The 21,800-nt window shown below is 43.7% G+C and overlaps 1 protein-coding gene across 1 annotated transcript in view; it reads left to right on the forward strand.

Moving 5' to 3' along the window:
• The window catches only part of JCAD (junctional cadherin 5 associated), a 46,915-nt gene extending 28,479 nt beyond the window's left edge, over positions 1-18,436 (forward strand). Inside the window, exons 3-4 of the mRNA XM_054592119.1 lie at positions 7,113-10,885; positions 16,953-18,436. Of these exons, the coding sequence (XP_054448094.1) occupies positions 7,113-10,885; positions 16,953-16,987 (3,808 nt within the window). The 3' untranslated portion in view covers positions 16,988-18,436. The remainder of the gene's footprint in view (positions 1-7,112; positions 10,886-16,952) is intronic.
• Positions 18,437-21,800: the final 3,364 nt, after the last annotated feature.

Below are 21,800 nucleotides of genomic sequence, written 5' to 3' on the forward strand. Positions count from 1 at the left end.
CTCACCATGAGCAAAGAACGGAGGCAAGAAAGCAGGCTCTGATGCAGGGCGTTGGCCACACACTACCTAATAATCTATTTCACTCTCTCTTAATTGGGTCTGTGATACTGAAACTTCTTATTAAGTTCTAATTTTTGTCTTGCCCTTGGACTTTGCCTAAAGTCCAAGACCCTGTAGCCTGTAAGTGCTGAGGACTTTTAAATGGTTCCTCTTCTACAGTGTTTCTCAGGCTGTGGACGGGAGTCACAGAGGATGTCCTAAGGGGAGGGATTGTGGCTTCCAGAGCTCTGAACTGTGATTTGCCAGCTCACCTGGGTGGGTAGGTGGGTGGGAGGGAGACGTGCAAGCTCCCCTCATGAAGCAATGGCTAGTCCCTATGGAACCTGGCCCATGAAGAACTTTGCTAAGCATGCAAAACCTGAGTGTTCAAAACCTGATTTGGGAGAAATCAAGATAGCGGAGGAGTGAGTGCAAGTCACACTGACCTCCTCCCATGACCAACCTGGAATTACAACTAAATTGTGGAGCAATTACCTGAACAAACAACTGAACAATAGCGAGAGAGGAGCCTACCTCTTCTGTCAACCTCGGAGACAGAAGAATCGGCCTTAGCACAATCTAACTGGTAAGGAGTGCCGTTGAGACTCAAGAAGGCGGGCAGGGTCAGCAGCACCAGGAAGATATTTAAACGGCCAGTTGGATCCCCCTGAGAAGAGTGGAGTGTAAACCATAAGTGGGGGATCTCCAGCCTTTAGCACCAGAGCCCAGAAAGCATACAGATAATAGCCAGCTATGAGAAGTGGCAGGGTTGCTCTCTGCCAGAGACAGGAGGCAGGAGACACAAAGAGCTGTTTAAAGGGCCAACGCATACGTTTTTATTTGCAGCCACTTACCCTGGTCTCTGGCAAAGGTGGGGGCAGAGTGGATTAAAGACGCCTGAGGAGAGACGGGGGAGGGAGGCTTTGGGGAGAGAACTGAGAGAGTAGCTGGCAGGATCCCAGTGTGGACTCCTCCCCCATGCGGCAGCAGCCATCTTCCTCAGGCAGGCCATTCCCCTGAGAACAACAGCGTGAGAGGACACAATAGCCCCACCTCCAGGCGGGCCTTGGCCCTACCCTTTGGTGTCTCTAAGCTGGCCTGCTGAGTGCAGAGTTCCTGCATTAACAGCTGAAGGAGACAACCACAGACAGTAGGTTCCTGAAAGTCTTGAACAGACTATGTAAGGTCAGACAGGGTCAACATCTGACATCATCAGAGGCAGATCCAGAGAAAAAAATAAAACCGGTCTCCTACCATAGAAGTTCACACCACAAAGTCAGGAAATCAAGACAGATCAATTTAAGAAGCAGAAGCAAAAGAGAAGAGACTCACAAATAATAGGAACAAAGAAACACCCCCCAGTAGAAGGGAAAGGAGGAATCCCCAGAAAAAGAACTAAATGAAATAGAGGTAAGTAAACTATCAGATACTGAGTTCCAAACAACAGTTCTAAGGAAGCTCAATGAACTCAGCAAGCTCAGAGAGAACTACAAAAAAACTACAGGGAAACTATGAGGAACTTACTCCAGACTATATCAGCATGAAAAAGGACATTAAAAACTATAAATAAGACACAAGAGGAAATGAATACAGTTTCTGAATTGAAGAACACAATAGAAGGAATCAAAAGCAGGCTTGATGAAGCAGAGGATCAAATCACTGAGCTGGAAGATAAGGTAGAAAAAAGCTCCCAGAAAGAGCAAGAAAATGAAAAAAGACTCAGAAGAATGAAGACGCGTTTAGGGAACTGCAGGACAACCTGAAACATAATAATATCCGTATAATAGGGATACCAGAAGGAGAAGAGGATCAGGAAGGGATAGAGAACCTGTTTGAAAAAGTAATGATGGAAAACTTCCCTAATTGGAGGAGAGAAAAAGTCATACCAGTCCGGGAAGCATAGAGGGTCTCGTTCAAGAGGAACCCAGTGAGGCCCACTCCAAGACATATCGTAATTAAAATGGCAAATATCAAAGACAAACAGAATCCTAAAGGAAGCAAGGGAGAAAGAGGTAGTAACATATAAGGGAGCCCCAAAATGGCTAGCAGCTGACTTCTCAACAGAAACACTACAGGATAGAAGGGAATGGCAAAAGATATTCCAAGTCATGAAAAGCAAAGGCCTGAAACCCAGGCTGCTCTATCCCGCAAGGCTCTCAATTAAAATGGAAGGCAAAATAAGGAGGTTCCCTGACAAAAGAAGGCTAAAAGAATACGTCTCCACCAAACCAGCATTGCAAAATATGCTAAAGGGACTGCTTTAAGAGGATAAAGATAAAGACTCTATGAATACCCAGTTCTTTTCACAGTCACCAATACTTGATATTACCAATATTTTTAATACTTATTAATCTGATTGTGACAATGATGTGTTATTTTAAGTGTTTCTTATTTGTTGAAACTAAACCTGTTTTGTATATTTTTTTTGCCTATTTCTATTATTTTTAAAAAGCTTTAAATGACTGTGATATTCTTTATCAATTTTTTGATTAAATGTTTGTAGAATTTTTTCCCAAAAAAACCCAAACCTATTAATCCTTTCTTAGATGTGTTACAAATACTTTCCTATTCTATTAATTCTCCTTTAAATTTTTTTATAGGTATATTATTATATAGTCTTAAATGTTTAATATAGTCATATTGTCAATATTTTACTTTATAGCTTCTGGGTTTGAATATATTACTTCAGGGTTAGGAAAATATTTTGTATTTTCTCCTAAAACTCCTTAGATTTTACATATTGATTTTTAACTCACCTGAATATTTTTTGTATAGTGTGTGAAATAGAGTTCTATATTTTTATTTCAAGTAATAGTGGTCCATGCACCTTATTTGTTTAATAAACCTTATTTTCCCTATTGATTTGAAATAGCAATTTAATCATATATTACATTGTTAGATGGATATATACATTTCTTTCTAGAATGCTCATTTTATTTCATTGATCTACTTGGTTATTTCTGTGCTGATGTCATGTTGCTGAGACTTTATAATGGATTTAAATTTTTTAATATTTTATAATGGATCTTGACATTTAAAAAAATAAATAAATAAAATCAATCTGCATTTAGAAAGAAAGAAGGGAAGAAATAAAGAAGGCTCTCCTACCTTTTGTGACAACATGGATGGGACTGGAGAATGTTATGCTAAGTGAAATAAGCCAGTCGGTGAAAGACAACTACCTTATGATCTCACCTATAAGTGGCATCTATTCAACAAAATAAACTAATGAACAAAATAAATCACAGGCATGGAAACATGGAGCAGACTGAAAGTGACCAGAGAGGATGGGGAAGGAAGACAATGGTGGAAAGAAGGAGAAGGGACTAAACAAAGAACATTTATGAATGACCCATAGACATGGACAAGAGAGTGGGAATTGACTGTGGGAGCGCGGGGGTGGGGTGGGGTGGGGCCGGTGGAGGAGGGCAAAGGGGGAAAAATTGAGACAGCTGTAATAGAATAAACATGATTTTAAAAAATAAAATAAAAATTAAAAATACTAAAAAAAAATCCCCCCCGAAACCCTGATTTTGATGGCAACAAAGAAATTGACCTTCACCCAGGCCCCGTATTAAGGCAGCTTGCACTATGTATGAGTAGTAAATGCAGAAGCATTTAGACTGCTCAGTGGCAAGTGCTTTACCTCAAGTTGATTTTAAATAATATTTTCTAGTTTTTCAACCCACAATTCAATTTTGTTTTAAGTGGCTGCTTAAGTTACATGGGGTGGGAGAGTGGAGGCAGGTTTTGAAGAAATACTTCCAAAATAATAATGTAATAATAATATATTTTTGCTAATCATTTACCATCTAGGCTTCTGCACAACAGCAGCCTTCTGCCTGTGCGCTGGGAATGGTCCTGCTCCCGCCCAGCCCTGGCAGCTGCTTTGTTCCCAGGCCTTACGTGCTGTGGGTACCCATCACTGGTGGCCTAGCAGCCTTTCCCTGTCCCCGTCATCTCCACTCTACCTTGCTATCAGTCGAAAAGCAGACCGTGTTGTAGAAATAGTTTGAAACCACAAATGACATGTAGACAAATGAAAAAAATTAACCTTACTAGTGGTCAAAGAAATGCAAATTGAAACCAATGAGAAGTTATTTTCACTCATCTAATAAGAAAAAAAATGATTGTAATAACCAGAGATGGGAAAGGTTAGCGAGACTACCTCTCCTCTGTACTACACCAGGGAGTATAAATTGGAATGGCTGATCTAAGGTCAGATTTAGCAATGTGAGTAACGTAATGCTCTTAATCTACTAATTCCTTTTTGAAGGATTTTTTCTAAATAATGATCGAAGATATGCTTAGTGTTTGTGAACAGTAGTGTCTCTCAGAGTGCTTTAGAATGTAATCTACACAGATGTCCAACAGTGGTTAAGTAAATCACGTACATATGATAGAATACTAATCCATTAAAATTATGCGTTTGAGGAATTTTTCATTACATTGGAAGAAGTAAAACAGGCTATCTGGCTAACTGGGATTTATGGTCCCACTTCTTGGGTTTGAATTCTTTCCTTACTACCACTTAAAAGATGTGAGACTTGAAAGAGTTGTTTAACCTCTCTCTGCCTCAGTTTCCTTATCTATAAAATGGAGAAATAATGGTGGTTGTAAAGTTAATGACAAAATTCATTTGGCATGCTTTGCATAGTGCTTGACACAGCCTAAGTGCCTAATAAATGATAGCGTTACATTAACTTTTGTGCCTCAGTTTCCTCCTTTGTAAAATAGGAATGAGAGTAGTCCTAACTCAGAGGAGTGCTGGTGAAGCTTAAATGAACTTATATATCTAGAGCTCACTGAGTATGGACCTAGCACATGGCAACATCTATGGGTCATCTGTTTATACAACAGGTGGTAGGAAATGTTCGCATAAAACAGACTCCTAGAAGAACACCAAGGCTATTTGAAAATCCACATCCTTGCACGCACACACAGATTAGAAGGTACCAAAGTAAATGTCTCTGGATAGAAAAATTATACATGGTTTTGGTTTTTTACTTTCCTATATTTTTCCAAAATTTTAACAATGATTCCATATTACTTTTACAATTTAAAAAGCAAACAACAGTTTTACAGTTGAAACATTTTCTGCTTGGCCCATCATTAATCAAGGTAATTGAGTGCCCCAAGCTTCCTTTCAGTGACTGGTTTTTCTGTGTTAAAGTCCTGATCTCTGGTGATGTGTAGGCAGTTGCTTAATATTTTTGCACACTGTAACAGTGTTACTGAGATTTTTTCTTCAGCTGCATTTGAACAGTGATTTTAAACTTCGGATGCATGCTAGACTCGTTTGAGGAGATACTGAAATGTATTGGTATTGGGCTCTTCTCTAGACAGATTGGATCTAGATATAAGGAGATGGACCCTGGGCATTGGTATTTTTGTCTTTATTTTTTATTGTTTGCGCTTTACATATGTCTGCACTTTTCCCCTTTTGCTCACCTCCACCCAGCCCCCACGCCCTCAGGCCATCACCACAGTGTTGTACCTGTCCATGGATCAGGCATATATGTTCTTTGGCTAATTTCCTTCATCTTCTTTCATCCAGTCCCTATCTGCCCCCACCCCAGCATTGGGATTTTCCAAAGGCTCACAAGGAAATTTTAATATGCAGCCAGGTGGTGAACAGCAACCTGGAACCAGGCTGGCACTTATACTATACTATGTACCATTTCCTGACTGGCAGAGAGTTCTGCCCATGAACAGAGCCACCGCTCCCTCTGGTCAGTCTCTGAGTCAGCCTTGGAAGTACTTCCCACATTATCTGAAGGGAAGACTCCCCTAGGGTGCTTGTTAAAATGCAGCTGCACCCCTAACCTGTACCTGAAGCGGACTTCCAGGGGGAGAGACTTGGTAAGGCGTGTCTTTAATGAACCCACTGATGATTCTTACCGTGAGGGAAGTGCAGGAACTCTGCCCGAGCCATGGCTCCATCCCAGCTGCACACTGGGAATTCCTGGGGAACTTGGGAAGACACTGATGCCCAGTGCCCCTCCTGCCTCCACAATTCTAATGTGATGGAGCTGGGATACTGCCTGAGTATCGGGAACTTTGAAGTCCCTCCATATTATAATGTGCAGTCATGGTTGACAACCATGGGCAATGATGATTCCCAAAGCAGGGTACTGGGACTGGCAGCATCAGCATCACCTGGGTACCTGTCAGAAGTTCTCATTATGCTCCACAGAGGAGGACAATCATGCAATATTTGTCTTTTTCTGACTTACCTTCACTTAGAATTATACCCTCAGGATTCATTTATGTTGTTGCAAATGGCAAGATTTTATTCTTTTTTGTGGCTGAGTAGCATCACTGTTTTTATAACTCATAGATACAGAGGATAGATCTGTAGTTACCAGAAGGGAAGAGGATTGGGGATGGGCGAAAGGTGGGAAGGGGATCAATTGTATGGTGATGGATAGTAATTAGACTTTTGAGGGTGATCACTTTGTAATGTATACAGATGTCGAATTATAATGTTATATACCTGAAACTTAAACAATAATTAAAAATGTACCTTATGGAGCCCCACCAGGCCTGCTGAACCAAAAACTGGGGATGGGACCCAGAAGTCTGTGCCTTAGCAACCCTCTTGTGATTCCTGCACAAGTTGGAGTTTAAGAACCACTGATATAGAACGGGGCTGGGAAGAGCAGGTTTGCGGACTTGCCCCTGAGAACGCAGTGTTTTGGACCAAGCTGGGAACGGACTCCCAGTGTCCCACCCCAAGACCACGCTTGAGAATTGTTGCTCTCAGGTTTACCCTCCTTGTTCCTGTGGCCGTTCAAGGTTGTAATGGCCTCAACATCTTTCAAGTATAACCAGTGTCCTGATGTCTTGTGGGCAGCCTGTTGCTGCCACTCCTGGGCCCTTGGATGGCAAAACCCGTGGCTGCCTTCCAGCCATAATTAGTGGGATGTGTTTTTTTTAAAGTCGACTAGTACTCTGGTTGGGAATCTATTTTTTCAAAGTACTGACCCATGTTTGTTTTGACTTGGAACCCCAGTCACAGAAGCAGTGTGTGCTTCCTCCCTTGGTGTAACTTGTGCCTCTTCGTTTCGCAGGTTTTACCAACCACCCATGCCAGCGTGGTCCTCTCAGCACCAGGCCGGTCACAGCCACGCCTGTTGGAGGAGAGGACAGGAGGCCAGTGGCTTGCTGGGTCCCAGAGACCGAGAAGACCTGGAGGTCAGAGGAATGGCCCAAGCCCCCAGCCTGCCCGTCCACATGAGGGAGGGTCCATGGGAAGTTGGAGGAAGGACAGAGAATGTGATGAAGAAGGCGGTTTGGGAAGAAGAGCTGAGAGTGGCGGGTCCTGCCAAGTGGCAGAATGTAAGCATGGAAAGCTGGAACCAGCCGAGGAAGTTAGGAAGGCAGATGTCTGATGGTGATGGGGAGAAACTGTTTCAAGATCTGTACCCATTCATGCAAGGAGAACGTGTGTTGAATTCCCAAAGCAAAGGAAAATCCCGGTCATTGCCTAAAGTTCTCTCCCCCAAGAGCCTGAGTTGCATGGAGATTCCCTTGAGCCATGGGCATTTACCAGGTGTTCCTAAAATGCCATTTTACCCTCCAAATTGTGCACCGAATTTTGAATCCACAGGGAACCCCGAGAAGGGCGGCTCCTCGGCCCCTTTACCGTGGCCAAAGTTCGGGAGACCCCTGAAGCCTCCATCCTACGACTCCCACCAACACTCCAGGGGCGGAGTGGACAACAGCGACTGCCTGGACAGCCAGCAGACAGACCCGAGTGTTTCCTACGTGGCCAGATCTAATAACCCCCGGCAGGAGCTCGGCCTGCCTGACGCTGGCCTAGAGCCGCCCGTGTACGTGCCTCCGCCATCATACCGGTCGCCGCCCCAGCACATCCCAAACCCCTACCTGGAGGAGGCAGCGCCCGGGCGTGTGTGTGATGGTCACCGTCCTCCATCTGAGGAGGCTGCTGCCAGCGGTCAGCTTCCTACTGGTTCTCTTGGGACTGGGAACGAGGATGGTGTGAGCCCACACTCTCCTCAAAGGTTCCCGCAACAGCCCCATCCCATCACTGCTTGTGACAGCTCTGTTCTCTATATTCCCTTTGATGACCCACGGATACGACATATTAAACTGGCCCGACCCCAGGGTTTCTGTGAAGAAACAAAGGTGGATGAGAAATCGTACAACTCTGGTGCGGTCTCTGCCCCCCAGGCACCTCATGGAAACATGCACCGTGATGGTGCTGTCTTGAACCCACAGAGCATCATGCCCCCATCGGGGAGTAAGAGAGGCCCCGCTCCTGCCGATCCCAACCCCCGGTGGCTGTGGGGCCAGCTCCCCAGGGAGGGAGAAAATGGTGGTTTTCCTGACCAAAGAGACCAGTGTGTTATGAGAGGACAGTGGCCTGACTTGAGAGGCAGCCAACATGGACAAGCAGAAAGCCAAGTCTCCTCCCCAAACCCACAGGGCGAGAGTACCTGCGAAACTCGAACCAAGCTCAAAAAGTTTGAAGCTGGGATTCAGACCAAAAAAAGTTCAAAGAAAAAAATGAACGAGACGATATTTTGTTTGGTTTCCATCCCAGTGAAATCAGAATCACATCTGCCAGATACAGATACGAACAACAATGACTTAAAACAGAGTACTGATAAAAAGCACAGGCTCGATAAGAGCATGGCTCTGCAGGAGCAGAGTCTGCTGAGCATGTCTTCCACCGACCTGGAGCTGCAGGCTCTCACAGGAAGCATGGCCGGGAGAGCAGAGTTCCCAAAGCAGGATCTGGGGGAGCCAGAAGAAGACAAACAAACAGATGACCTCAGATTCATTCACCCCACGAAACACAGAGAACGCCAGTATTCTGGCTCATGGCCAGGGCACCAGTACAGAGATCAGCAAACACAAACCACTTTCATGGAAGAATCCAAAAGCCCGCAGCCCCCCTCTGCTGAGAAGTCGGAAGGGTCACCTAATGCAGTGCTGACTCCCAAATTTCTAGACCCTTCTTCCTCCAAAGCTCAGGTGCACACGGCATTAGCTTCCAGTGACCAGTACCAAAGGCCGAATGTTCATCACCTGAAAGGTCAACTGTCCCTCAACCCTTCTAGCTACAGTGCTTTTTCAAGGACTTCCTTATTCATAAACCAGGCCCCCGTGCCAAAAGTGGGCCGGAGTCAGTCCTGCGTGGATGGCCATGGACGTGGAGCCAGCCCCGTGTCCAGAGGCGAGGTGGTGAAGGGGGCAACCACAGGTCCGTGCAACAGTCAGCAGCTGTTTGGTCAGTTTCTTTTAAAACCAGTTAGCCGTCGCCCCTGGGATTTGATAAGTCAGTTAGAAAGTTTTAATAAGGAGCTTCAGGAAGAGGAAGAGAGTAGTCACAGCAGCAGCGGCAGTGAGGACAGTGAGATTGAGTGGCGGCCAGAGGGCCGTGCTGACTGGACAGCCAAGAACTTGGGCTTCAGAGAAGACATCCAGGAAAGGAGGGCGGAGGAACCACCAAGGAGGCTGGTGCTGGAGGAGCCTGGGTCTGGGTCGGGAAGAGTGAAGAGTAAGTCTGAGAGTTGGAGTGAGGAGCAGAAGCCTGCCGCCTGCCACCAGGGTGCTTATCTGCAATACCTGGGCCCCTCGCAGGTGGAGGACAGCAGAGGTGAAGCGTTACCGCCAGCACAGGGGAGCTTGAGTACAGAGAAGAGAAACCAGGAGGTTGGGAGAAGAATAAAGGAGCTAGCACTCAGCCCAGGTCCTGTGAAAAGAATGATGTGTCCTAGGTCAAGAGATACAGTGTCCTCATCCAATACAGACGAACTGAGGGAGCCCCAGGAAAGGCAGGAACCCCCCGGTGTTTTAAGGTCTATGGAGCTGAGCAAAGCAACCCCTTTGAAGCCTGGTGGTGGGGAGCAGAGGGGCACAGTGGTCCCGCTCTCTCTTGCTAACAAACCTCGAGGACTCTCTGCCCCAGACTTGAGGTCTGTGGGGCTGACCCCAGCACAAGAGCCCAGTGCCAGTAAGTTAGATAGATCTTCAGGTGAAGCGAGTGCAATAGAAATTCCCCCAAATGAGTCCCTTCAGGCAAGGGCTGCGAGGATCCTGGGCATCGAGGTGGCCGTGGAGTCCCTGCTCCCAGGCGCAAGGGGAATGGGACATAACCAGCACCCGGAGCATGATGGCAGTGCCCACAGGTCGGTGTCCCCTCGGGAGGAGCCAGTGTCCAGCACAGCACAGCTGGGTGACCCCACAGCGTCCACTGATGCCTTTTATGGCAGGAGGAAGTGTGGCTGGACGGAAAGCCCTTTGTTTGTGGGGGAAAGGGACAGTGCCCGACGGGCTCCCTGGACTTCTGAGCGCTCAGGTGTGGAGGGAGCCATCCCCAGCAAGGACCCCGACCCCGAATCTCAGCCCAGTGCTCCGGAGTCCAAGCCCTTCAGTCCTGAGGACACGAGGACAAAACCACCATTCAGGTCCACTTTGTTCCATTTTATAGAAAGGACTTCAAGTGTGGCAGGCTCAGAAAAGAAGCTCAGAAGTACTTCCAAAGTGATCGAAAGTTTACAAGAGAAACTGGCTTCCCCCACCAGGAGAGCCGACCCTGACCGTTTGATGAGGATGAAAGAGGTGAGCTCCATGTCTCGGATGAGGCTCCTGAGCTCCCGGAGCACAGACTCCACGGAGGATGCCGAGGAACTGAAGGCTGAGAAGGGCTCCGGGGCTCAGCCGGGAGGCCTGGCATCTCCCACCACTGCGGACCTGGCCCGGAAGGCGGGAAATGCATTCTCTGTCTCCAAGGGTGCCCGCCCACCGGAAGAGAATGGGCATTTGGCAGCTGGAAGGGAGAAGAAGAACTTTGATCAGGACTTCTGGTGCCCAGGTGAGGAGTCAGGCAAGCGGCAGGGGTTCAGTATTAATTTGGTGTCTTTGGGGCATAAGTATTAGCAGGTCGGTAGATAATGAAAATATGCATATTTAGAAAAGAGCAAACTGGTCCTGTGGATTATTGTACCAAAAGATTCTTCATTTTATAAAAAATTATCTAGAAGCCTTCCTTAGAAATCAAGATCTTGTAGTATATTTTAAATGATTATGTCTTTATGAAAATTATTTATGTAAATTACTATTAAAAAGTATCCATGTAAACAACTTTCTGGGCTCCTTACTGTGACGAGATGAGTCCCTAAAGTGTTCTAACTCTGGGACAGGCACCTTTATAAATCTCGTAAGGAGACCATAGCATCTGTGCTCTCTGCCCAGTACTGGCATTCACCCAGTAACCCTCATTGCTCTTTATTAACCTAATAAGAAAAGACAAACAGGTTGATTGAAATAAACTACCTGCCCCATGATGCTGTTTCTCACATTTCACTTTCCAAATTCTTTTGCCCCCAGCCCCCCATTTTTTATGTTTTCACTACCACACCATTTATGAAACTTTAGTGACAAAAAATAACCGTTCTCACTTTCTCAAGAACCCCTAAGAAGTTCACCATTAACTCTGTTTCTTAAAGACCCCTAAGTTCTGATTCTGAAATTCCAAGTAAGATGGTTTTGGCAACAGCACCCTGCAGGCCTTTGGGCCTCTCCATCCTCTCACCTCGGGGTGTCTTTAGAGCCTTCTCTGTTTCATAAAGCCACCAGGCAGGTTCCCAATGACAGTAACAGTGTGATTTTCCTCAAGCACAATTTCATCGTCCCAGCTATGACACACACAGGCCAGGAGACCTCTCAGTATCTTTGTTTAAGACGCTTTTGTCAGGGGCTGGAGATTACCGGTTACATATCCAAAAATGATCAGAGGGAGATCTGAGGTAGTTACCAAATTGTCGGCATCATTAACCACAGGCTGGAAGGGACCTTAAGTCATTCATTCAGCCCTTGCACAGTAAGGGAAACCGTGTCCCCTGAGGTGGGTGTCATGGCGCTGCCCTCAGACCCCAGCCTGACCTCATGAGCCAGGCTCTTCCATCTTCCTGGGCTGCCCCAGCAGGGCCGGGCCCCCGCCCGGCTCTGTCTTCTGTTTTGAAACCCGAGGATGGATTTATTTGTTTATTTACTTTTCCATAAGGACAGGCAGCATCTAAACATCTCCATTTTTAGAGTTCAGAACGTCATTGTTTTTTCTTAGCTTCCTCTTAGTTGCTTCAAAATAGGTTTGATCTTTGTGGTGATTCTTATTTGTTCACTTATTTATTTATTTTATCCAGTTCCCTCACCTCTCATACCCTTTGACAACTACCAACTAGTTTTGTGTCTGTGGGACTTTCTATTTTGTTTTCTTTATTCATTTTTGTTTTTTGAGATTCCACATATAAGTGAAAATATACAGTATTTGTCTTTCTCTATCTCACTTAATTCACTTAGCATAAAACCCTCTAGGTCCATCCATACTGTGACAGTGGCAAGATTTCATTTTTTTTTTATTGCTGAGTTATATTTCATTGTATATATGCACCACAACTTTTTATCTACTTGTCTACTGATGGGCACTTGGCTATTGCAAATAATTCTGCATTGAAGATAAGGTTGCATATATATTTTTGAATTAGTGTTTCTGTTTTCTTAGCATAAATACTTGGAAGTGGAATTGCTGGATCATATCGCAGCTGTAATTTTAATTTTTTGAAGAACCTCCATACTTTTTTCCACAGTGGCTGCACCAATCTGCATTCCTGCCAATGAACATGATGGTTCCCTTTTCGCCATATCCTCACCAACACTTGTTGTTGGTCAGTTTTTTAATGACAACCATTCTGACAGGTGTGAGGTGATATCTCATTGTGGTTTTAATTTAAATTTCTTTGATGATTATTGATGTCAAGCATCTTTTCATATGTCTGTTGGCCATATGTATATCCTCTTTGGAGAAGGGTCTATTCGTGTCCTGTGCTCATTATTTAATTAGATTGCTAATTTTTTTTTTGGTATTAAGTTGTATGAGTTTCTTACATGTTTTGGATACTAACCCCTTATGAAATGTATCATTGGTGAATATCTTCTCCCATTCAGTAGATTGCCTGTTTCTCTTGTTGATGGTTTTCTTTGTTGTGCAAAAACCTTTTAGTTTGATGTAGTCTAATTTGTTTACTTTTTCTTTTGTTTCCCTTGCTTGCCCAAGGAGAAATATCAGAAAAAATATTACCAGGAGAAATGTTGGAGAGTTTACTACCCATTTTCTTATAGAAGTTTTATGGTTTCAAGTCTTATGTTTAAGTCTTTAAATCCTTTTGAGTTTATTTTTATAAATGGTGTAAGAAAGTGATCCAATTTTATTTTTGCATGTTCCTGTCCAGTTTTTCCAACATCACTTACTGAAGAGACTGTCTTTACCCCATTTTATATCCTTGCCTCCTTCATTGTAGATTAACTGACCATATAAGTGAGGATGAAATCCAAGAACTTAAAAGTAGATGGAAAGGATCACTTGTTTCAGCTAGAAGAGTCCAGAAATTTTTGTTAGAAAAGTCTACTTGGCACTTTTTAAATTTTCCCAGAAAGGCAGTATGATTCTTAGGACCGTTAGCCAATGTTGCTCTGTTCCTTATGCAAAATACTACATTACTGAAATAACTGATTTTTCAGGGCCGTCTTGGATCATCTCGTTTGACAAATTTGGTCCTTGCTGAGGACGAGAACACTAAGAATGTGGAAAAAGTGCTATGCGGCCCATTTTTTGAGCTGTGGGAATTTGTTAGGCTTCAGCATGATTCCTCCTCTCCTACTTCCCCCAAAAACATGCCCACTCACTATTAAGTGCTAGTTAAAAAGACATCAGAGGCTTTTAAAGTGAGTTTATCTATAAAATCAGGATGATTTTATTAGTCCTACCTCATCCTGAGAATTACAAGGAAAATCCTGTTAAAACACATTTGCAAAGATTTCTATGTTCCAGTCCAAGATCGCATATTTCAGGCAGTATTTTATACCATAAAATTTATAGTTCAGTGAAACACTCGCTCAATTTTTGAGCTTGATCATTTGGCATGTGAATGGGATGAGGAAGGTATCCGAAAATACCTAGATAATGCCAATTTTAATTTTAGTCAGGCATTAAAAAACCACCCCTGTGGCCTCATTTTTTTAAAATCATAGTTACTAACAAGTAGAAGTATTTTTTCTCTCTCTCTTGTTCTGATGCATTTGTTAATACACAATAAAATGACCAAAAATATGAAAGCAGAGAGCTGCTTATGATGACCGACAGCTACCTCAGTCATTCTTAAGTAATTGCATAGCAGGACATCACTAGGGAAGATTTCTTAAACCTGCAGTGGCCCAGGTGAAACTCGGTTGGCCGTGCATGTGATGGCCCCAGGCCTCAATATCCACTTTCATTCTTTAGAGAGGTCATAAGGCTGAGGTATTAAAACTTGCCAAATGTTAGAGAGTCTCCTCATTGTTGCTTTACAAATTAGAATAAAGCCTTGTTGCTTTGTTGCTGATGAACTTTTGGACTTTCTGTTTTCCTTTCGCTAAATTTTATTTTGAACACAAGAATCCGCATGTCTGTCCGCAGCCCACCCCTTCCTCCGTCCCCCGCAGTGTGTCAGACCACTTCCCTGTTGCTGAATGCACAGCCCACGTCAGTTTAGATTTTGTTATGGAATTTCAAACCAAGAATATACCATGTTTGTCTGTAACTGCTCCCCCTCAATGGACCCCCTCCCAGAACTTTATCAATATTGTGTTGGAGTACCGAGCGTCATAAAGTGTCTTTATCTTAGCCTGATGATGGGCCTTTCAGCTAACATCTTTTCAGTGGACTTCTTGGGCTCTGGTTAAGAAATCAGCAGCTCCAAACGAATTCAGGGAACGGAATCCCATCTCTACTGTTTGCGAACCTGCTGGTTCAGAACCTTGTGGTTCCATCAACTTGCATGTACTCTCTCAGTGCAAGTACAGCCGGAGCGAGGAGAGCCTCTCTGCCTCAGGGCCGCCGATCCGGGGAGGTTTCATGATGCCACATGATGCCGTCAGAAGGCTAGACGTCAGCATGTCTTTAAGAGGGTGTTCACATACAAAATGCCCACTAGGGCAGGGTCGGTGACTTGTCTTCACCTGTACTTCTGCCCACAGGAGCCAGGACCCTATATTCTTGGGTGGCCTCTCTGTTCTCTAGACCCCACTAGCCAGTGGGGTAGCCCCTGTCATGCGCAGCTCCTGAGCACTTGAAACGCAGCTCATCCAAAGTGAAATGGGCTGTTAAGTGTAAAATATACACCGAGTTTCAGAGCTTAGTACAGAAATAATCTAAAATTTCTCAATTTTTATGTTGATTACCTGTTGAAATGATATTTTGGGTTTATTTGGTAAAATAAAATACATCATTAAAATTAATTTCACCTGTTTTCTTTGCTTAACGTGGCTACTAGAAATGTAAACTAGACCTAGGCCCCCCGTGATCTGAGGGAGGAGCCCATGCTGCACAGAATTCTTTTCCTGCTCTCTGTCTCTGGGCCTTTAGCTTCAACAGTGGGGCTCTGGGGTGCAGGCACTTTCTGTGATGTGTCCCCATGTACCTGGCCCTGAGGGGGCAGGTCAGTGCCCAGTGTCTATGTAATTAGAGGCTTAATCGCTGCTCCAGGTCTCCCCAGCCTCTCACAGCTGTGCTGTGCCCTTTCCTGAGCCCTCCGTGAGGGACCACCCACCTCATTCCCAGTGGAGAAACAGACACCTCCGCTCACAGGTGGTCCCTCCCAGAGTCAGCTCATGGTGCGGCTGATGGAGCACAGAAGTGTGGCGCTTGGCCGGTAAGATCCTCTGCTGCCCCACTGGGCGGTGTTCTGTGAGACTTCAGAAGGCACTGACTCCAGTGAACTCCGCTGGCTTTAGCCTGATGGGCACTTGGTGCCATGAATCATGTTTGAGGAGCAGCAAACTCCTCTCCCAAATGCAGCAACTGCCCTATGTGGGCAGTTTATAACATGAGGCTTAGAGTGCTCTAAATGCTGTCTTAGTTGTCACAGTGGCATCGTGTCGTAAATGTATCGTGGCTAAGCTGAGCAGGTGTAAGGAGGACATGCTACTGGAGATACTGGAATCTGCGTGGCTTCATGACACAGTTTTCCAGATGACTCAAGAAGCAATTATTTGTAATAGTTTCTACAACTAACAAATTGTTCCATCCTTCCATATTTCTTATGTGTTTTCTTTTAAAAAGTTAGAACACCTTTGAATACTGTGGCAGGAATTTCCGACCATAGGAAGCACAAATGCGAGCTTCAGGTTTGCCTGGACCCAGAGATCTGTGACTTCCAGGTGCTCAAAATTAGCACCCCCTGGCTGCCACACTAATGGCGGTTTAGGACTGTTGTTTATCGTGCGGTGTCCCATCTGGGAAACCCAGGACATCTGGGCCCAGCTTGGGATTTTTCAGTGTGGGCTACAGAATGGGTCCGTGGATGGCCCAGACTCACACTCACCTGTGTGGGGGTTGGCCCAGAGGATCTGTGCCAACAGACCTGTGTCCGGCCCTGGGCCAGCCTGCTGGCTGCTGGCAGTCAGAGACAGAGGCCCAGCAGTTAGGATTGCAGGGTCCTCGGGCTCTCCAGTGACAGCATTTGATCACAAAGACGCACACTGCAAAGCGAACTTTCATTAGAATTGTAATTCACAAAAAATAATTAAACAATCAGCACCAGCTGAGCACACCTCTGCTGGTTAATAGGCCTGCATTTAAGGCTAATTATGTTTCACTGTGAACGGCAGGCAGGGGCCATCAAAATATTAAGAGCAACTCACATTTTTTTCGTCTGTGATTAGATAAAGATCATGCATGTCCCTTTAAAACAGCTTTTTTATGATAGCTCTCTACACAGTGAAAACAAGATTGCTGAAATGGATTTTGCTCCCTAAACATATTTATTTATAATCTGAGAATTAAACTGGAAACAGACCAGTTGAATTTCCCATTAATTTTCTTTTCTGCCTTTTTTTTTTTACAGACTCCTACGACCCTAGCAGAGTGGAGAGGGTGTGATGAGATGGCAGTGAAGTGCAGGCCCGCCATATCTGCTGACTGAGTGTCCCTTGGTTTTGTCTGTCAGCCGGCTTGCCCGTGTGCCCAGTGGAAGCTGCTGGCTTTTAGTGCACTGTGACGCCCATGACCACTGCTACCCGGGGACTCGTCGTGCCTACGCAATCGCTGTGTGGATATAAAGGAGTAGTCTGTTGAAATGATCTGTTTTGATACCATGAAGAGCTAATACTTACTTAGAAAAGAGTCACATAGACTCTCTCCTGAATGATGGATTTAGCCAAGCTGGTAAATAGTTTGGTGTTAATCTAGTTCTGTGACAATTTGAACGTGGACAATTGAGTGAATGATTTTGAAAGGACTGTGAATGTCATGAATTCCCCGTCGTGTCCCCAGGGCCTGCGGTCCATGCTTACGTCCAGGAGCGTGGGACATAGGCCATTACCCAGTGTTTCTGCACTTTGAGTTTAGGGGAAATGTGAACGAGTGTGTCTGATCCATTTCTAATCAATTTGGCCTTTTGCTGCTGGAAGTAACTTACAAGTAACTTGCCATCAGAGACTAAAAGCAATATCTTTTTAAGCTTCTAAAAGATTAAAACTTGCTATAATGTACTAAGAGTATTATTTATCTGGTAATGAAATACCACGATCATTCGCAAACATGCCATCGTCTGCTTTGCACTCAGTATTATCTATTTTTATTTCCTGTATGGACACTTGGAAAATCTTTATATGAAAAATAATTGCTGGTTTAAAATAGACCATTTTAACAAAGTGACTATATTTCTTTTTACAAAAATGCTATTTTTCTATGTTGTAAACAGTTGTTAGGTGGCAGATTTTTAAGGAAGTATTATTTTATTTAAGAATCTGTATCCCTTTGTGTGAGAGGGACCCAGAGAGGGTTCACGTTTGCTTTAAAGCATATATCCCTTACCCATTGACAATTCTGCTATTTCTATTCTATCTTAGAAAACGATGTCAATATAGATATTTTACAGGGTTTATCAAATAAACTTTTAACAACAAATTTTTTTACAAATATAGCTATAAGGTTATATAACCCTCTCAAAACCAGCCAACATCCTTATGACAATTTTTGCTGCCACGTCCACTAGGATTACCAAAAAGCATAGTTTCATCTCTGTACATCTATGGAGCTCTGCCCTGAGACCGTACTTTCCTCCCCTTGCCCCCTACCCCTTTAAGAAATACGTATTTTTATCCAGAATGATCCTTACTTAGTCTCTGCATGTTTTTTAAAGTGCTAGAGACATTTTAAATATGCCATTACAAAAGTATTATGAGGCCTATGTATTCTACTGTGTTTACTATTGCATTAACCTGCACAAAGTTTATGCATTTTTTAATGCATTTGCCTATTCTTTCTAAGTAAGGTATTCTTCTTAGCTAACATTTCCTGAATAGATTCTTGTCTCTTCCCTCCCTTTCTTTCTTTGTTTCTTTCTTTTTTTTGCCTTCTTTATTTTTCCCTCTTTCCTTTTTTTTTTTTTTTTTTTGAGAAGCCACCTTATCTATTTTTAGACACTTCAAATTCCTAAAATGTGAACTGCTGGGTGGTCTGCAATTTGGCCCTAAAACAGCTCTGACTGGGCTTCCACGGCCTGTTTTTATCTGTACCATATGATTCTATTTCATAAGAACTTCATGTATTTGGACTGTAATAAACAACACAGAATCTAAGTAATTCTGAAAAATCTTCTCAAATACACTAATCTGCAGTCTTGGGTCACTTCTTTCCAGATTTTTGGCTCTTGTGAAAAGTTATAGTAGGCTCTTGTTTTCACAACACAAAGAAAAGGGCCAGGTCTCTGCTAGGAGAAGCTTAAATTGTTTTTCCTGCGAAAAATGTACTGGGTAAGAGGTTTATTACTGTGTCATAGTCGGTGAATCACTCAAATCATCTGGTAGAACTAATGAGGGTGGTTACCTGGAGGTCTTGTGGGTGTCCTGTGTCCCTCTTTAAATGCAAGTGAACGAAGGTATATGTGTATATACATATGCAGATAGGTATGTACATATACATATAGGCACATACATATGTACATACATATATTCAACTCTGTTCTGGCTTCCTTCTAAATTTTGTTGATCTCATATAAAGAGTTCTTTTAAGGAAAATAATTAAATTTTAGCTTATTCCTCAGGAGAAAGAGAAGGACAAAGAGAAAAAATTATTGTACCTTATATGTATCACAAACAAACCAAAATATGATACTCTTGTTTTGTTTTATTCTAAATTGTTGTATTATAGCTTTCTGAAACCATTCTGAATCTAGTTGAAATGATCAATATTTATACTAAGCTTCATTTCTGGATTCCATCTTGCATATAAATATTTTGGGGGAGAAGGGAAGGTAACTTTGAAAATTTGACTTTTAAACTTGCATATTCTAAGGGAAATAATACAGTCTAATCAGAAATAGTTTTCCCAGGGGTGTTGAATTGATTGCTAATTATTCTTTTATTATTTCTATTGTTCATACATACATACGTTTTTGGTATTACTTGTGGCTGAAAAAACTTTTTGTATTTTATCTTTGTCATTGTTTTTCTCATATATATGACTAACTTTTGGTGTTTAATAATTTAGGACTTATAAAATTAAATTAAAAGTTCTAATTTTTACCATTTGGACTAAAAATTATATGAGGAATTACATATGAAATGTATTTGTATTTCTTAATTTGCAAAAGGGAAAAATGTTGTAATATAGCTCTAATTACCTCTTTGAAGAAAAATTCTCAATGATTGAAAACCAAATATCTTTGTTATCATTTTCAACCTTATGTTTCTGCAAACCACAGAAAACTCCTTAGAAGCACAGCTCCTGACTGCAGCTTCAGAAACCCTTTCCATGTTGTTCATAACTGTTTGGATTTCTTTTTAAAGTGTCACTTAAAAATGTCTACTCTCTGAGATCCTAGTGTCTGGACTAGAAGTGTAGGTTGAGGTTTTAATTCACGTGGAAATTCTAAGTAGAACTTTTCCTGTTCATCTGACTGTTGGTGAAGGGTTGGTATTCGTGGCAGTTCAAGAGCTTAAACGCCAATGATTCTGAAATTAGACCCTGACCATTTTTTTTTTTTTTTTTGTGGCAGCAAAATGACTTACTCTGATAGAAGCTTGGTTTAGGGCTTCTGAGGGAAAATGATGAGCCCACCCACCATTGACACAGCTATTTCCCAGCCCTGAGCAGAAGGGACCAATGGAAGATAAGATTAACCTACCATTTCATCTGTGACCCCCAAGGATTGTGTTTGTGCGTTTTGGCTCTTTTTGTTTTAAATGATTAAATAATATATAGTTAAGTGTCAGGTTAGCATCTCTTGGAAAGTGATCAGTAGAGCAGAATTCTCTCTAAATACTGAGCTTGGAGAAACACTTCCAATTTTCTAAGTTCTTTTAAGTAGTTACGTTAGTGCTTGGACCATTGTTCCGTCAGATCCATCAGTGCAGGGGGGTGAACCTGAAGGGATGGAGTGAGGGGTGGGACTGTTTCTTAAGCTGAAGCTATTGTAGCAGGCCTGGGGGACCGTTGCATTTTCTGTTTTGTTTTTCATTGCAGACTCTGTACATCTGTTTGTGGGAGGAGAGTTGCTACTCAGGACAGAATTTAAGAGACACATTCCAAGTGACCTTTAAGAGTCTGCATGGTGGGAGGTCCTTTTCCTGGATAGTGGGTTGGTCCACTATGGGACCCACCAAGGAAAGATGATAAAGTAACATTAAAGAAGGAGGGTCCCCAGCCTGCCCAGTAAGGAGTGGTTAAGACTAATTCAGACAGAGGCCTCTTGGAAAGGTCGGTGTGGCCTAGCAAACTGCCCGTTGAAACAGTCCTGGGGTTCATCAGCAGTGCGGTGAGGCGGACAGAGCGCCTGCAGATTCCTGGCTTTGACTTTTGAGAGCCCCTGTCACAGTTGTGTTTACTACAGAGGATAGGGATGCCCTTGTACTGTGGCCTCTGACTGAAACTCAAACCCATAGTTAAGTGCGGCCCTTCAGCCCCATTCCTTGATTGGGGGTGGGGAGGAGCGCTCCCCCAACCGTCCGCCCCTTTCCCATGCCCCTTTCCCATGCGTAAGCCAGGCCCAGGCCGGCAGCTGCGCCACGGCGGGCAGCCTGCCTGCCTGCTGCCCGCGCCCTCCCCACAGCGGGCCCAGACGCTGCCGCTTACTGTCACAGAGCAAAAGGGAGACAAAGATTGAGAAGCCCATGGCAGAAATTAAAAATGAAAACCATATGTCTCAGCGAGGGAGAAAAGTAACTTACAGATTATGAACTCAATGAAGTTTTTATTCGTCACCTGAATCAGCCAAAATTCAAGCCCTCAAATGTAGGCCTGACAGTAAAGCTAAGCAGGAGCATCTCAAAAAAACAAATAAAACAAGAACTACTCAAATGCAAAGACAAGGCCCAGGAACCCCACAGGAACTTGGTAATTGCACAGCATTTCTTTGGGCATCACCAAGGCAAAGCCAGGTGGGGAGGGTCCCAGGAAAGACAAGCGGAACTGCCCCAGAGCAGGCAGTGCCAGAGGCCTTATGGTGACGAGAGGTGCAGGGAGGTGAAGACTAGTGACACCAGCATGGCACGTCTGAATGTGTTTAAGGAGCTCTTGTATTGCTCCGCATCATGTAAAAACTTGCTGTTTGAGGATGGCCGGCCTGCTCAGTGACACACGTTCCAAATAAAGGCGTTGCATGAAAGTACCTGTGTTCATCGTCTTTGGCTGCCCTGACGGTGGTGTCAGTAACATGGGGACAGGTGGCCCAGGATGTTCCAGCACCTTT

This window comes from Pteronotus mesoamericanus, unplaced genomic scaffold, assembly GCF_021234165.1.
Source record: "Pteronotus mesoamericanus isolate MK-2021 breed Mesoamerican mustached bat unplaced genomic scaffold, CSHL_Meso_final contig_130, whole genome shotgun sequence".
NCBI classification, from domain to species: Eukaryota; Metazoa; Chordata; class Mammalia; order Chiroptera; family Mormoopidae; genus Pteronotus; species Pteronotus mesoamericanus.